The 16,784-nt window shown below is 42.9% G+C and overlaps 1 protein-coding gene across 2 annotated transcripts in view; it reads right to left on the reverse strand.

The window, feature by feature from the left end:
- Positions 1–16,784, reverse strand: part of LOC144073375 (IgGFc-binding protein-like) — a 48,720-nt gene that overhangs the window by 15,448 nt on the left and 16,488 nt on the right. For both annotated transcript variants that reach the window (XM_077599137.1, XM_077599136.1), the window contains 10 exons: positions 11,910–12,081; positions 9,898–9,995; positions 9,184–9,314; positions 8,931–9,100; positions 4,657–4,871; positions 4,380–4,574; positions 4,123–4,305; positions 3,588–4,021; positions 1,322–1,440; positions 321–517 (listed from right to left, as the gene is read on the reverse strand). In XM_077599137.1, the coding sequence (XP_077455263.1) occupies positions 321–517; positions 1,322–1,440; positions 3,588–4,021; positions 4,123–4,305; positions 4,380–4,574; positions 4,657–4,871; positions 8,931–9,100; positions 9,184–9,314; positions 9,898–9,995; positions 11,910–12,081 (1,914 nt within the window). The remainder of the gene's footprint in view (positions 1–320; positions 518–1,321; positions 1,441–3,587; positions 4,022–4,122; positions 4,306–4,379; positions 4,575–4,656; positions 4,872–8,930; positions 9,101–9,183; positions 9,315–9,897; positions 9,996–11,909; positions 12,082–16,784) is intronic.

Genomic DNA, 16,784 nt, shown 5'->3' on the forward strand with positions numbered 1-16,784 from the left:
TTGTTTGGATGGCCGCAGTAAGAAATGGGTCTAGGCCGGTGGTGGGCAAAGCGGTCCTCAAGGGCCGCTGTAAGTGCAGGTTTTTGTTCCAACCGATCTAGCACAGACAGTTTAACCAATGGGGTTTCTGCTGAAACAAGAAGCACCTGACTGCAATACACTGATTGCAGTTCTAAGATACTTGATTTTTGGAAAGGTTTCCTCTTTAGAGATTGGAACCAAAGCCTGCACCCACTGCGGCCCTTAGTGGAATAGTTTGCCCACCCCAGGTCTAGGCTCTAGGGGTAAGGGAGATGTGATAGTTTAGTGTTGACAATGACCTTATAATAATACCCATCCACTACACAGCCACATTTCTCCAAAGGCACACAACGGTCACCATCTGACATGAGTCCATCGTCACACTGGCAGCCTTCTTGGCACATAGGGCAAGGATCTGACCTCTCCAGAGAGGCACAGGTGGATGAACAGGAGGATGAGCACAACTCATAGTGACTTCCAGATGGGCATGTCAGAGCTACAAAGGTAGGAGATAATATATTGTTATTATCCATGTATTGCAATTTTTCTAATTTTAATGTGTCAGGGGCGGCCCGGCAGATGAGTGGGTAGTGCATAGGCCTCACAGTTCGGGTTCGATCCCAGTTGAGCCGACTGTGTGGGGTTTGCATGTTGTCCCCAGGCTTGTATGTTTTTTTCCGGGTACTCCGGTTTCCTCCCACATTACAAAAACATCCACAGTAGGCTGGTTGAACACTATATTGACCCTAGGTATGAGTATGAGCAAGAATGGTTGTCTGTCTCCCCAGGCTTGTGTGTCTTTTTTCCAGTTACTCCGGTTTTCTCTCACATTACAAATACATGCACAGTAGGCTGGTTGAACACTATATCGACCATAGGTATGAGTATGAGCAAGAATGGTTAACTGTCTCCTTGCCTTGCCATTTGCTGGCCACCAATTCAGGGTGTCCTCCGCCTGGTGCCCGAAGTCAGCTGGGATAGGCTCCAGCACCCCCCGCGACCCTTGTGAGGATAAGCGGTTCAGAAAATGAAAGAATGAATAATTTGTGTAGGAATAATCAAGATTATTGGTATAAGTTAGATCATGCCAGAAATGATCAAATGTTTTAGAAGATGGAGGAACATTTTTATAACATGCATTTTTAGGAAGCTCATACAATAAAAAAAAATGAAATCCTATGTTATGACTATGGTGCTGACTAAAATACATTTTTTTTTAAATCCTAAAACAAAACCCTGAACTGAAATTAAACATCCACATGTAATACCAGTAATATTCAATAGTTCATATGAGACTCACGGCAGAAGTTGTCACTTCTCCATTCCCTAATCTTGATGCCAGCTAGTTGGCAGGTGAGGACAAAATTTTGAATGTGGCGGCACAGAACCTCCTGGTCTTTTTCTCCAGAGGACATCTCCCTTGAAATTAATAGGTGATTTTGTTGTTTAGTGACAATCATGGGAGAAATGTATGAATGATCAAATGTTTTAGAAGATGGAGGAACATTAGCCCCGAATAAATATAGCTGATAAGCATTGATGGGGGTATTCAAACCTTTCACTCGAGATGGTTTATATCACAAGTGTAAAACACAGACCGCAATCCACTCCACCACATCAATTTGGCTACCTCATAGAAGTAACAATGAGCAGTGAATTTCTTGTTAAATTACATTCAAATTGAATTTCTGGAGGCTTCAATTAACGCTTGAGAACTACTGAAATCAGGAATTATTCACTGAACTAATTTCACGAGAAAAAATGATAACATTACATGAAAATCTATAAAAACAAATATAAAATAAAGAACATGTACTATTTTGTTCTTGTTTTTTTTAATTTAAAAACAATTGTATAAAAGGAATTTCTTTACTCTTTTTGATTTATGTTTTTCCCCCTTTGTATCAATCTATCTAGATCACTGTCTGTCAAGATCAGGAGTTCTCAATACGTTGATCGTGAGCTACCAGTCGATCGCTAAGGTATTATTGGTAGATCGCATGACAGTAAGATTTGATCAAAGGATTGGATTTGTAGTAAAATTTTATATGGGACTTGAGTTGGGAAATAGCGTCATCACGAGTCCAAGCTCTATTACTACCTGCCTACACTATGTCAGGTCGTGCTGGCATCAGGTATACAGAGCTACCAACTACTCTGGAATTTCAGGAGTTTACCCGGAAATGCCACGCAAACTCCAGGACTCCGGACAACCTCTCTAAACTCCGGAAATCCCTTCAAAATTGTCACTTTAAAAAATTTCCAAAGTCGTAGCGTAAGAAGCCTGGCGCTGCCTGCCACTTTTCGTGAAGCTGTGGTCACCAGCGATCATCCACTGCTCCCACGCCGCTCGTAACTTTGATTTGAAAGCCCGATTGATGCCGATGTCCAGTGGCTGTAATTCTTTGGTCAAGCCTCCGGGAATGACGGCAAGCTCTGAGTTCATTTTCATGATCTGGTTTTTAACCGTTGCTGTGAGATGAGCACGCATGGAGTCGCAAATCAAAACAGACAGCGAGCCGTGAAAAAATCCATCTGGTCGCTTGACGTATACGTCACGAGCGCCGCCGAGACTGGTTACGTGACGTATACTCAGAGCTTGCCGTCATTCCCGGAGGCTTGACCAAAGAATTACAGCCGCTGGACATCGGCATCAACCGGGCTTTCAAATCAAAGTTACGAGCGGCGTGGGAGCAGTGGATGATCGCTGGCGAACACAGCTTCACGAAAAGTGGCAGGCAGCGCCGGGCTTCTTACACTACGATTTGTCAATGGATCGTTGCCGCCTGGGCGAACGTGTCTGCTTGCACGGTTGTTCGAGCTTTTGCCAAAGCCGGCATAATTTCTAAGGAGCCACATGGAACTTACAGTGACTCTGAGAAGGAAGAAGGGGGGCGGCCGGCTATTTGGAAGGCTCGTTTGGGTAATTGTTTAATTCTGACACAGAAGATGAGGAGTTTGAGGGATTTGAAGGTGATGACTTCAGTAAATTGTAAAATGTCTAAATAAAGTACAACCAGACTCAGTTTTGCTTCCGTTGCCTTTTTAAAACATGTTTTAGCGTGTGGGTGTAGCGAGGAAGAACTATATTTCCCAGCAGTCACTGCGCACCGGAACCCGAAAATAAGCTGCTTCCGGTAGCCGCTCGGCGCCCCCCCGAGCGCTCCCGCTCGGCGCCGCTTGGCGGCGCTCTGCATTATAAGGCACGCTGTCTATTTTGGAGAAATTTTTGGACTTTTATGCGCGCCTTATAGGCGTGAAAATACGGTACTCCTGAAATGGGGTTGACAGAGGTTGGCAGCTCTGGGCATACATACATACACACTCTCAGCATACAAAACTGCTGAGCTTTGTCAGAGGCCCGGGTAAAAAGGGTAGATCGCGCAAAGTTAGCTTCTTGAAAAGTAGATTTTTGAGCTAATTTTTTTTAGCATCCCTTGTCTAGATCAATCTGGATCCATTTATGTAGTATAAAATATTAATAAAGTTAATGTAAAAAATAAAAATAAAATACTTTCTTAAAAGTGGGTAAATGTAAAATCAAAGGATTAATCTGATTTCCTGACCTGACACAAGCATTAAAGTTGGGTTTTGGAGACACGGTGGCATGGCATCCTGCAAATGGCCCGTGTGGATCTCTAATGATGTCACAAGCCTTTTCACTTTCAGGGGTCATTTGTCCATCTGGGTCATGACAGGAAGAGTTTCCACATCCAGTTTCACAGGTGACGTCGTCCTTTTCTACTACCAAAGCCAAGAGGTTTGCTAGCTTTCCTCCCTGTGATGCTGGGTCATCCAACAAGTTGCCATTGTAGTTGCCACATAGACCATATGGTAAGCCTTGATAGGTAGAGGGGATATACAATGTGATGCCAGCTATGGTGTCATAGGTCAGCCTGAGACCAAAGTCAGTTTCCATAATGATGTTGATGCCATTTTGATACGCTAGAATCTGTCCATCTGCCAGTGATGCAGGTAGGGAGACTCTGACTCCATCAATCTGATTCACAGAAACACACAGGGTCAAATGTGTGAAATGTGTTCACAAAAAAAAAAGAAATCGACCGTTGATTTTATTTAGCATGTTTTGTGAAATCATACCTTGATCTCCCCAAAAATTCCTGTTTCCATAGTGATCTCCACGTCGTACACTTGTATTTCCACAGTACGAGTGACATGGCCATCTTTACTGGCCTGCTCAACCAACACAGAATAAGATGCCAAGTGGTCCCCTTCTTCCACCTCTGACAACAGGAACAAACAATTTCCCCACATGGGATATGCCTAAAAAAACAAAATTTAGACAATCCTTGTTTAGAAAGGTGTGTAGCAACTTTGCAAGACAGAGAGATCTTTACCTTCCCATCAAATGAATGGACTGATCTGGCTCCATTAACAGAACAAGAAGCCACACTTTTGGGAGAACAAGAGGCCACACCGTCGGCCAAAACACACTTTTCATGATGCGAACAGTGAAATTCAGGATTGCATTGCACTTGTCCGCTGTCTCCACAAACACATTGAGTGTTACACCTCTCTCCAAGATAGAAAACCTAAAAACAGCAGTTGGGGAAACACTAGCAACAAACCAATGTTGTTACAGCTACTAATTAAAAGTGGTTACAGTTGCATTACCTCTCCATGTTTATAATATTGTCCTTCATGTTGGCAGCCACATTCTGTTAGAGGAACACACTTGTCATGGCTGAGCATGAATCCATCGTCACACACACAACCCTCAGTGCAAGGTGCGCTCTCATCACATCCTTCAGGAGGTGTAAGACCACTGCAAGTAGGCTGGCAACTCGGGGCACACACTTCATAGTGACTGTTCAGGCCACATGCTGGTGCTAGCAGAGAGACAGTAACAGCATAGCAATTACACAATGATTCTACTCAGCAACATCCTTATAGGACTGATAGGTAATAGAAAAAATAATAATAATTCAATAAAATCACAAAACAAATGGCTGAATGTTAAGACCAACCGTATGTATACATGTACATCTATGTGTATGTATATGTATAGATGTATATATAGGTATATATATATATATATCAGTGGCGGGCCGTCAGGGCCTTCAAGGCCTTCTCTGCTGGCCTAAGAAATATCTGAATCATATTATATTTTGTCCATCAATACTCATTTAATAATTCCAAATTGTCTGTTAGCTTCCTTTCATTGCTTTTCCCCCTGGTTGCACTGCTTCCAGATGTGTGTTTTCATATTGAAGCATTTAACCAATCACATTTCAGCCATTATTTGTTGCCAGATCAGATCTGCCTCAAAGCCTTCACAATCAGTTCTTGCGGGCTCTGCTGCATTAAACTAGGCTGTTGCTTTTAACCAATCAGATTTCGAGTTGGCAACCCCACAATGATTTTTCATAGGCGTTAGCATTTTGCTGGCTGGGACATGTCATTGCTTTCACAAACTATGATTGGCTAGTAGGCGAGCCAAAGCAGTACCCGAGGCAGCCGAGATCGCAAACTCCACCCACAATGGCCGACAGAAGCAAAAACAAATGGATTCTGTTTGCTCACAAAGCTATTTTCCAGACGGACTTTTCCAGAAAAAAAATGGACATCATTAAGAAAGGGCGGTCAACTCCGAAGCTAGCAAGCCTGTTACAGCCGGGAAAATGGTGATTGATTTAAAGCCATTTTCAAAACGGACTATGCCAGAAATATGACAGGACAGGCTCGACTTTCATCATTAGCTTCGATGGCGATAGGAAAGAAGGAAGAAAGAAAGGAGGATGGATAATATCTAAAAAGAATTTTTGGTGAGTAAAATATGGCTATATTCCCAAATAATATTTCAATTGTGGGCCACGTTCTGATATCTAAAAAGCTCCAGTGTTTGTATTTAAGCTCCAGTGTTTGTATTTAATCACAAAATGCTGCTAGGAAGTGGATTTTACCCCAGTTTAATTTTTGGCATTTCACCATTCACGTCCATCGCTGTCTTTTCCCGGGAAAAATCACCCCCCCCCCTGGCCTGGTTGTAATGTCTCAAAAGCTCCAGTATTTGTATTCAATCAATAAATGATGCTAGGAAGTGGATTTTACCTAATTTTAGTGCATTTTTTGTCATTTCACGTATGGACGTATCGACGTTCATCGCTGTCTTTTTACTGGGGAAATGATACTCCGGGCCCGGTTCTGATGTCTAAAAAGCTCCAGTATTTGTATTTAATCAATAAATGCTGTTTTCGGCTGGATTTTACCCCATTTTCGGGCAATGTTTGCCCGTACGCCATTGACGTTCATCGCTGTCTTTTCCCGGGAAAATCACCCCCTGGCCTGGTTTTAATGTCTGAAAAGCTCCAGTATTTGTATTTAATCATGAAATGCTGCTAGGAAGTGGATTTTACCCCATTTTTGTGCATTAATTTATTGATTATTTTTTATGTGTCGCAGCTGTAGCTGCAGTAGAGGTTTTATAGCCATGAAATAGTTTTTGAGGGTTGGATTGATACGTTGAAGGCGCTACCAGAAAATGCACCGCCCGCCACTGATATATATATATATATATATATATATATATATATATATATATATATATATATATATATAAATAAAAAAATAAAAAAATATATATAGGTATATATACATATATATATATCAGCAACATGGTTGTTTATTTATTTATTACCTATGTATTTATGTCTAAAATATCTGCATCTGCATTCTCACCGTCTTGCTACTGTGACAATGACATTTCCCGAATACAAGGATGAATAAAGTTATCCAATCCAAATAGGAGACATATACACTTACAATTCTTAAAATGTACATACTTTACATTACAGGACTCCATTTTAGATAGTTCTGGCATACTTATCAAGGTATGTTTGGCTTGTGAAACAAATGTTTAGAATACAATTGTTCACCCCATAATTGATTCTTTAATTTTTCGATTTTGAATGAGCGGGCCGATGGACTGAGTGGTTAGCTCATCGGCCTCACAACTCTGGGGTCCTGGGTTCAAATCCAGGTCACGTCCACCTGTGTGGAGTTTGCATGTTCTCCCCGGGCCTGCGTGGGTTTCCTCCGGGTACTCCGGCTTTCTCCCACATTCCAAAGACATGTATGGTAGTCTGATTGGACACTCTAAATTGCCCGTAGGTATGAGTGTGAGCGTGAATGGATGTTTGTCCTTTTGTGCCCTGCGATTGGCTGGCCACCAATTCAGGGTGTCCCCCGCCTCTGGCCCGGAGACAGCTGGGATTGGCTCCAGCACCCCCCGCGACCCTAATGAGGATAAAGCGGTTCGGAAAATGAGATGAGATGAGACTTTGAATGAAAAAAATAATAATTTGGGGGCAGTCCAGAAACCACAACACTAGGTATAGAAGCACATGTACATGCAACCTTATTCATTACATTACTGTCTTTTATTTATTTGTTTATTTATATATTAACTTTTTTTGAAGAAGTTGATTGATTTCATGGACTAAACTGCTGGTGATATAAGGTCTGTGTGAACACAAAACAGCTTTTTCCGACAAAGGAGTTCTCGCGATGGTTTAATATTGGTCTGAACGCAGCATATTTTACTTTACTCATGTTTGTCGGTGTCTCTCCTTTCTCTGATTCTTTTATGACGGTAAGCGTTTCCATGATAAATGCTTTTCTTTTGGCTGTACCAGAATCCTTAGAAAATTCAGCTTTTTTTATTTTGTGCCAAAATGTGAAAAAAGGGCAAAAGATGCAAAGATTACTTATGGCGTTCAAACACACAAACATTATGTACTTAACTGGGGACTAAATGGTAGATGACGCACGGGCGTCGCAAGTGTGTAACCGTGTTTAATGCTTCATCATATGACAGAGCCACCCAGTGATCACAGCCATTAACAATTTCTGTTGAACATAATAGTCATATCTCTACTTATGAATGCCTCTATATACGAAATTTTCAGGTTACGAAATTTTTTCAATGAAATGGGTGACTCGAGATACGAAAAAGATCCATGTTCCAAAAAGAAAATGCTTTTCCTTATCCCTTATTTTATTTTGAAAATAGTGTCGCGGATGCATTGATTCTCACTTTAGAACCTCCATACCCTCTACTGGGCTCTCATTGGCTGTCTCACAACAACCACTATCCATGTTTCAAGATTCTCTCTTACGTACCTGTCCACCTCGGCTAAATGCTCCTCTTATTAATGATTGCAATTTCCCTTATTAAGCAATTAAAAACCGTACAAATGCAACGAGGCACATGTTTACACACACACACATACATAGGGCACACGTAAAAGTCTAAAATGTACTACAAAGTGGACGGCTTTTGGCCCTGGTGGAACAGGCTCTCGCCGTTATCTGGATGACAAACACGAGTATTACCTCTCCCATTATAACTATTTTATGTTTGTCATTCATTTGAAGACATAAATAAATCATTTTCTAATAATTTTCTATCATGTTTGTGTTTTTCACATCTTTCATACAAAATTGGGACACTTTGACCAATTTTAAAGGATTTAGTTGGCAGTTGTGTGAGGACTGTGGAACGAATTATAGAATTTACATATAAAGTATTGCTCTACTTACGAAATTTTCAAGTTACGAAAAAAGTTCTGGAACCAACTAATTTTGTGAGTCGAGGTACGACTGTACTCCAAAACTATGGCCAAGATTACAAGTTGACTACGACCGAGCCAGTCACTAAGATGCCAGATTGGCCTTAATAACTCCCGAACCACAGTGAGGCTAAAATAAAGGACTATCAAAACCTGTTCTGGCAGGTTTCAGCACAAATTAAGCCCTGGAAGCCTTACTTGCCCCAGTCGAAATTTGCTGCTTGATCCTGACATTATTATTATTAAGCAAATCTGATTGAAATTGAGTCGTCAAACACAAAAGAACTGAGCCTTTCTTTGTGTGAGTGCAGGCCTTACAACAAAAGTCCTCTGTTCTCCAAGTCTCAACAGAAGCTCCTGCTTCCTGGCAAGAGGTGGTGAAAGTTGAAATGCTGTTACATAGGGCTGAGGCGTGGCCTTTGTACATGCACAAATCAAACAAACAGTCTTTGAGGAAGTCAGAATGATCAAGTTTCTTGTGACACCCGCTGTAAAGACAAGATAAAAAAAAACAGCTTGCAAATTGTACTAAATAAATTAAGAATTGTACTCATTTTTAAGATGCTTTTACCTGAAAGGACCAGATTTGTCAGAGATTATACCACAGTATTGCCTCTGCTGAAAACGTTGCAGAAGTGCTGGCTCGCATTCAAGACATTTATTACCAGGACAGTCACTCGTGCAGCCAAAGTCTCCATCCACCTTAATGATGCACACATGTATAAGACAGCAATTATTATTAGAAAAATACTAACAAAATATTTGCAGAAAAAATGGTGACAGTTTGAACACTTAATGTTTTCTTTGTAGGGCTTTCAATTAAAAATAGATTGAAAATATGTTTTAAATTGTTCTATTCGCTTTCATTATACAAAGTGCAGAGCTCTGCTTGCTTGGTCTATTTAAGTGAGAAGGTGGAGAACAGCAAACAAATGGTTTGAGGGTTGTGCTTTGCGTGAATGGCAGATAAAATTGCCTTCAAGTGTGTGACAATGATTACTGGACAATCCAAAGGAAAGTACTTTTAGTAATTTAAAAAAGGGTGAATATTCATTTTTATTCATAATTTCTCTCAACTCTAATATCTAATTCACATTCACAAGACCGATGTGCCTTATATAGAATGTAATTTATATGTTGTATGTGTTTTTTTTCCTTTAATTTGTGCTGGATGTTTTTTTCCTTTTTCTTTTAAAATGAAACATCAATTTCTAACTGCAACTCCAATACTCAAAGAAAATTGATTTTTGATAAAATGTCTAATGACCTACAAATGAATACACACCTTCCAGCTATGGCCAAATTCATTTATGTGTTTAGTTTGCGTGCCATCACGTTGCAGCAAATCATCACCAGGTTTTCCATTGTAATTTCCACATAATCCTGTTGGAGAAAAGATAAATCACTAATCGGCCATCACAATTCATAAAAGTATGGCTTTGTTCTTAATGATTGTTTTATTGTAGAGGAAAAGATTAATAGGAAAGAATATTTTATTGTCATTGTACACGGTGCAACAAAATTGAGTTGCAGCTTGGGTTCAAGAGTGTAGTAGTAATAAATAGAATATAGACCTATACAGACTGTAAAACCTGATCTACAATTCTCCCCCAGATTAAAATCCCATCATACATTACCAAGACACTATCTGAGACAGACAGTTGGTGCAAATAACAAGATTTTGGTGCAAATGAGCAGTAACTGAAATTGCGAAAGCAGCAGAAATTGTGGTTAGCAAGGCAGCTCAGCATCACAGACTGTGACCTTATCAATTTAAGACTCACTTGAACTGTTTGTTATGGAGGCGAGGGAATGTAAAATGAGGGACCCAACTGCATCGAAACAGAAGGCCAATGGCGGCCACATTTTTTTAAAGGTGGGTGGTCAGATAGGGCCACTTAATATTTAGTGGTAGCCAATGAGTGGTGGTTGGTGGGGTTAGGGTGCTATCAGAATTTTGCTCCCACAAAAGGAACAGCCAAGTGTGTGCGTGTGTGTTGAGGTTGCTACTATTTAAAACTGTGCCTGGCTTTTCATTCGAAATTTAATGCATGAGTGATGCGACAAGAATCTAGTAGTGTTATAAGGGCGATTGAGGGTCTTCAGTGGGGATTTGAAAAAATGCATCCACACCCACTGGGCGCCCTTGCAAAAGGCAAAAAATGAGAACTTGGGTGAACGAGTGACGGGCAAATAAAGCTGAAGTTCCAAAGCTTGTGGCACTCACTTTGCTTATCTCTACATTCATGGCATAAAAAGTAATGCATGTATATCGAAATAAATTCTACAGATAGCCAAATTATGTCATTCATCTCACGTGCTGGTGTATCTATTTGGTGAACTAATAAGTGTCATTATGGCAATTCAATTTTTCCACGGTGAAGGATCAAATCCAGTCATTAACCTCTATGTTTCACAAAGCTTCATACGGCCACCACCAGTGTGAACTTAAAGTATTTAATTCATTCATCTTCCATACCCCATATCCTCGTAAGAGTTGCAGGGGTTTTCCGGAGCCTATCCTAGCTGACTTCGGGCGAAATGCAGAGTAGTACACCCTAGACTGGTCGCCAGTCCGTCGTAGGGCACACAGAGAGACAAACGACAATCCACACTCCCAATCATAGCGCCACCAGTTGGAATCGAGCCACGCATGCCCGCACCGAAGTCAGGCGAGTGAACATGTACACTACGAGGCAGCACTAAAAGTATTTTTTCAACATAACCTTGTTACCTTCAAACGGACAATTAGCTAAACAAAGTGGTCAATAAAAAGCACGAACTAAAGAAACTTACTCGGGAAGGGAAATACGGATGGTATTGTGAAGCAACCTGGATGACAATCTGACAAGGCCTACACAAAACCTCAGAGTTTATGTTCACAGACAGAATAAAGGCACAAGAAGGAACAGGTGGATGACTGAAAGCCAGCCGATTCGTTGACACAGGTAAAAGGTCCACAACAGGTGAAATGAATGGGCAGTCACAGGGAAAAGAGACAAAAAGACCAAATCCATAAAGAATCAAACATGAATAATATCAAGCCTTAATACCAATGATAGAGCATGTTAGAGCGCTATTATAAAAATCATTAAAAACATGGGCTACGACAAGATTGTCTTTAAAAAAAAAACATTTGACTAGAATATCTATTTAAAAGTACTACATGTTGCTGGATAAAGTAATTAAACATACATAAAACAAATAATAAAAATCAGTCATTGCATCATGGTTAAAAAATGAAATCAGCACATCTGAGTAAAATATAAATTCAAAGTGGATGTTTAGGTTTCTTACCAGTTGTAGTAGAGGAGTATGAACTGGGTAGAGTCAAGGTAACATGGCTATTCCAGTTGAACTTGAGAGTCAAACCAAAATTTGTTTTCACAATGCCAAAATAACCTTGACGGAAGATGGAAAGCTGGCCATCCTCTGTGGTGTATGGTAAATTAATGGACCGGCTGTTAACCTGCAGGCCAAAAGATCATAACAATTCTGTAATGTTTTTTTTAAAATATAGCAATGGCTGTTGTATAATACATTATGTGACATCAGTGGTGGTCTGTGCATTTTCTCGTAGCGCCTTCAACGAATCAATCCAACCCTCAAAAACTATTTTATGGCTATAAAACCTCTACTGCAGCTACAGCTGCGACACATAAAAAAATAATCAATAAATCAATGCACAAAAACGGGGTAAAATCCACTTACTAGCAGCATTTAATGATTAAATACTGGAGCTTTTCAGACATTACAACCGGGCCAGGGGGTGATTTTCCCGGGAAAAGACAGCGATGAACGTCAATGGCGTACCGGCAAACATTGCCCGAAAATGGGGTAAAATCCAGCCGAAAACAGCATTTATTGATTAAATGCAAAGACTGGAGCTTTTTAGACATCAGAACCGGGCCCGGAGTATCATTTCCCCGGGAAAACGACAGCGATGAAGGTCGATATGTCCATACGCGAAACGGCAAAAATTGCACTAAAATGGGGTAAAATCCACTTCCTAGCAACATTTATTGATTAAATACAAATACTGGAGCTTTTCAGACATTACAACCGGGCCAGGGGGTTATTTCCCCGGGAAAAGACAGTGATGGACGTCAATGGCGAAATGGCAAAAATTCCACTAAAATTGAGTAAAATCCACTTCCTAGCAGCATTTAGTGATTAAATACAAACACTGGAGCTTAAATACAAACACTGGAGCTTTTCAGATATCAGAACCGGGCCCACAGTTGAAATATTATTTAGGAATATAGCCATATTTTACTCACCAAAAATCCTTTTTAACTGTACACAATATCCATCCTCCTTTCTTTCTTCCTTCTTTTCTATCGCCATCGAAGCTAATGCTGAAAGTCGAGCCTGTCCGTCTTGAAAATGGCTTTAAATCAACAGAACAATATATTTGCTCGTGCAGCTCGCTACAGATACAGTTTGGTAGCTCTGGCTAATCACTAGCCAATCATAGTTGGTGAAAGCGATGACGTATCCCTACGCCTGCGAGAAGGCAATGACGTATCCCTACGCCTGCGAGAAGGCCTTGGTGTCACCAAATCGAATTCTGATTGGTTAAAGCAACAGTTTTATCGACGCTTGTTTAATGCAGCAGAGCCTGCAGAACTGATTGTGAGGGCCTTGAAGCAGATTTCTGACCCTGGCAACAAATAATGGCTGAAATGTGATTGGTTAAATGCTTCAATATGAAAGCACACATCTGGAAGCAGTGCAACCAGGGGGAAAAGCAATGAAAGGATGCTAACAGACAATTTGGAATTATTAAATGAGTATTGATGGACAAAATATAATATATGATTCAGATATTTCTTAGGGCAGCAGAGAAGGCCTTAAAGGCCCTGACGGCCCGCCACTGTGCGACATACTATACGTTGACAAGCTACTAGATTGACCAAGCTAACTTGGCAGGGGACATAACATGCAAATAGTGCATCATCACCTATTAGTTAAATTCATGTACTTCAGGGGTGGCCAAATCCGATCCTCGAGAGCCACTATCCGGTCTGTTTTCCATATCTGCCTCTTCTACCGCACCTGAATCAGTGATCAACTCATCAGCAAGCTCTCCAGAAGCTTGATACCGATTCCGATAACTTGATTCAGGTGTATTGGTGGAGGGAGATATTGAAAACTATCGAGGACCGGATTTGGCTACCCCTGATCTACTTATAAGTGTCAAGCTAAAGGCCCGGGCAGATTTGACCTGCAATAACTGTTTGTGTGCAGCCGGGAGACAGGGTGGCCTCCCCCCTGTGAGTCTTGCTCTGAACACCTCACCAGGCGTCATCCTAATCAGATGCCCAACTTATCTGGCTCCTCTTGATGCGTAGTAGCTGTTAGGCTCGAGAGCGGGGGCCCCCGAAACAGGCAAACTAACACAAGCTTGACGTGGCGTCTTTCTGTTTAATGGGCTCGTCTTGGCCGGCTTGACCTGGGAAACATGGAAGGTGGGATCGGTGCGGAGGCCTCTCAAGGGGGTTTGAGGCGCACAGCACATGGGTTTATCACCTGTTCAATTTCGTATGCACCAATGAAGCGAGAGGACAGCTTATGGGATTCAGTCTTAAGGGAGAGGTCTCGGGAGGACAAACAGACAGACATTCTGGCCGACGACATAGGTTGGTGCCGGGGTGCGGTGGCGATGTGCCTGTCTCTGAGTGCGTGTGGGGCGTAGAGAACCGTCCTTCTTCCTGACGTAGAAGAATCCTTCCCCAACTGGGCAGGAGGAGGGCTAGATGAGGCCTGCGGCTAGAGCGTCAGAGATCTAAACCTCAAGGGTAGCCTGCTCAACCTTGGAGATATTGTAGAGGTAACCATTGGTGAGAGGTCAATGGCACAATCATAGGGGTGATGTGGAGGGAGGTCCTTTGCATGGTCCTTGCTAAAAACCTGTGCTAGGTCGAGATAACAGTCCGATACCATGACGAGGTCTGGGGGATTTTGCCTTGGAGGAGATCTTGTGGGCACACGGGCTGACTGGAGACACCTAGTGTGGCAGGCTGAGCTCCCGGCTGTCACCTTGGGACCTGACCAGTCAGCGACCGGATTGTGTTCTCCTAACCAAGGAAGACCTAGAACTATGGGAGTCTCTGGGCAGTCCAAAACATAAAAGCACGTCATCACCTAGTGGTTGCCGAATAAATGGAGGAGAACTGGTTCGGTCCGTGTTATACCTGAGACTCTGTTGCTCAAACGCCAGGCTGCACTGAACAAGGAAAGCCCGACATGCGCAGAGGTCGACATCATACGGGGCGGGCGACGGGACTACGGGTTCGCGGAGCGGCGGTGCCGGGGTTACTGCAGGAGCTGACGTGGCTGTTGTAGGTTGTGTCCTCTGTGTATGAGGCAACGGCATACACTGTGCCTGCAACGAACGTAGTGACTGGGAAATTTGACAGACCTCTGTCAAGAGGAAATGAATTGCCTGAGTGTGCTGATCCATGAGTGGTTGGTGGGAGCTCGGTCGGAGCCAGCGGGGTCCATATTTGGGTGGATCGTGCTGTTACACTCGACGACGCAGGGCCCCAAAACAGGGAAACCAACACAAGCTTGACGTGGCGTATTTCTGTTTATTGAGGGGCGGGCGAAGGTTCAAAGGGAGCAGTGTAGACGAGTTGTTTGATATACCATGCAGGTCGATAGCCGAGAGGTCTTTAGATATGTTCAAAGCAAGGCTGCAGGGCAAGGGGTCGTAATCGTGGTCATGGTAGTGTCTGTGGTCGTTGGTCCTAAGGCAAACAACTGAACCACATCAGCTGCAAAAAGCAGGGATCCAATACCAATGCCACCAAATCTTACCCCTCAATGCCACGGCTACGTCTAAATATTCTGTCCATAAAAGTTATGAACAGAATCGTTGACATAGGGCAGCCTTGGTGGACTCCAAAACCCACTGGAAATGGATCCGACTTACTGCCAGCCTCACAGACCAGACTCTGTCATACAGTGACTGGAGCCCACGCATCAGGGATTATGGTACTGCATACTCCTGGAGCACCCCCGACAAGACTCCCCTGTGAAAGACGGTTGAACAAAGGCCACAAAGCACATGTAGACTGGTTGGGCGAAATAATTTGGACACATTCTCCCGTCCCCTTTTTTAAAAAGGAAACCCACCAGCCCGGTCTACCAATCCAGAGGCACCGTCCACGATGTCCACACGATGTTGCAGAGGTTTGTCAACCAAGACCACACAACCTCTTCGCGGACGTTACAGAAGGTCTGCCAAAAGTGGAAGTTGAAACTCTTTCTGATGTGAGGCTCCGCCAGGCATTTCCGGCAGACCCTCACAAAACGTTTGGGACTGGTGGGCTGGACCAGCATCTTCCCCCACAATTGGAGCCAACTCACCAACAAGTGGTGAGCAGTTGACAGCTCCACTTCTCTCTTCACCCGAGTTTCCAAGACTTGTGGCCACAAGTGCACATATGGACACCCCTGTGCTTGAACATGGTGTCCATCTTTGACAATCCATAGGGAGGGCAGAAGTCCAACAATAGAACGCCGCTTTTCTTCCAAATCCCACCCCATCAGATCTCACTGTCATCGCCAATGTGAGCATTGAAGTACTCCAGCAGAACGACGGAGTCCCCAGAAGGAGCATTCTCCCGCACCCATTCCAAGGACTCAAAAAAGGGTGGGTACTCTGAGCTGCCATTTGTTGTATACGCGCAAGCAACAGTCAGGTCCTGTCCCCCCCCACCCGAAGGCGGAGGGATGCTACCCTCTCGTTTACCAGGCTGAACCCAAATGTACAGGCACCGGGGGGGGGGGGGGGGGGGGCAATAAGTATGCCCACACCTGCTCGGCTCCGTTCACCGTGAGCGACTCCAGAGTGGAAGTGTCCCAACCCCTTGAGAGGAATGGTACCAGAACCCAAGTTGTGTGTAGAGGTGAGCCCGACTACATAGAGCCAGAACTTCTCCACCTCACGCATTAGATCAGGGTTCTCCCCAACTAGAGAGGTGACAGAGGAATGGATGCATGGGTATGACTTCTTTTTTAGAGTTCCTAAAAAGTGAGGCAACACTTTTGGATATACGAATTTGCAATGTGCCGCCTCGTGGTGTGTAGAGGTTCATTCGCCTGACTTCGGTGCAGGCAGGTATGGGCTCGATTCTCGCTGGTGCCGGGTGGTATGATTGTGAG

Source organism: Stigmatopora argus, chromosome 4 (genome assembly GCF_051989625.1).
Source record: "Stigmatopora argus isolate UIUO_Sarg chromosome 4, RoL_Sarg_1.0, whole genome shotgun sequence".
In the NCBI taxonomy this organism is placed as follows: domain Eukaryota; kingdom Metazoa; phylum Chordata; class Actinopteri; order Syngnathiformes; family Syngnathidae; genus Stigmatopora; species Stigmatopora argus.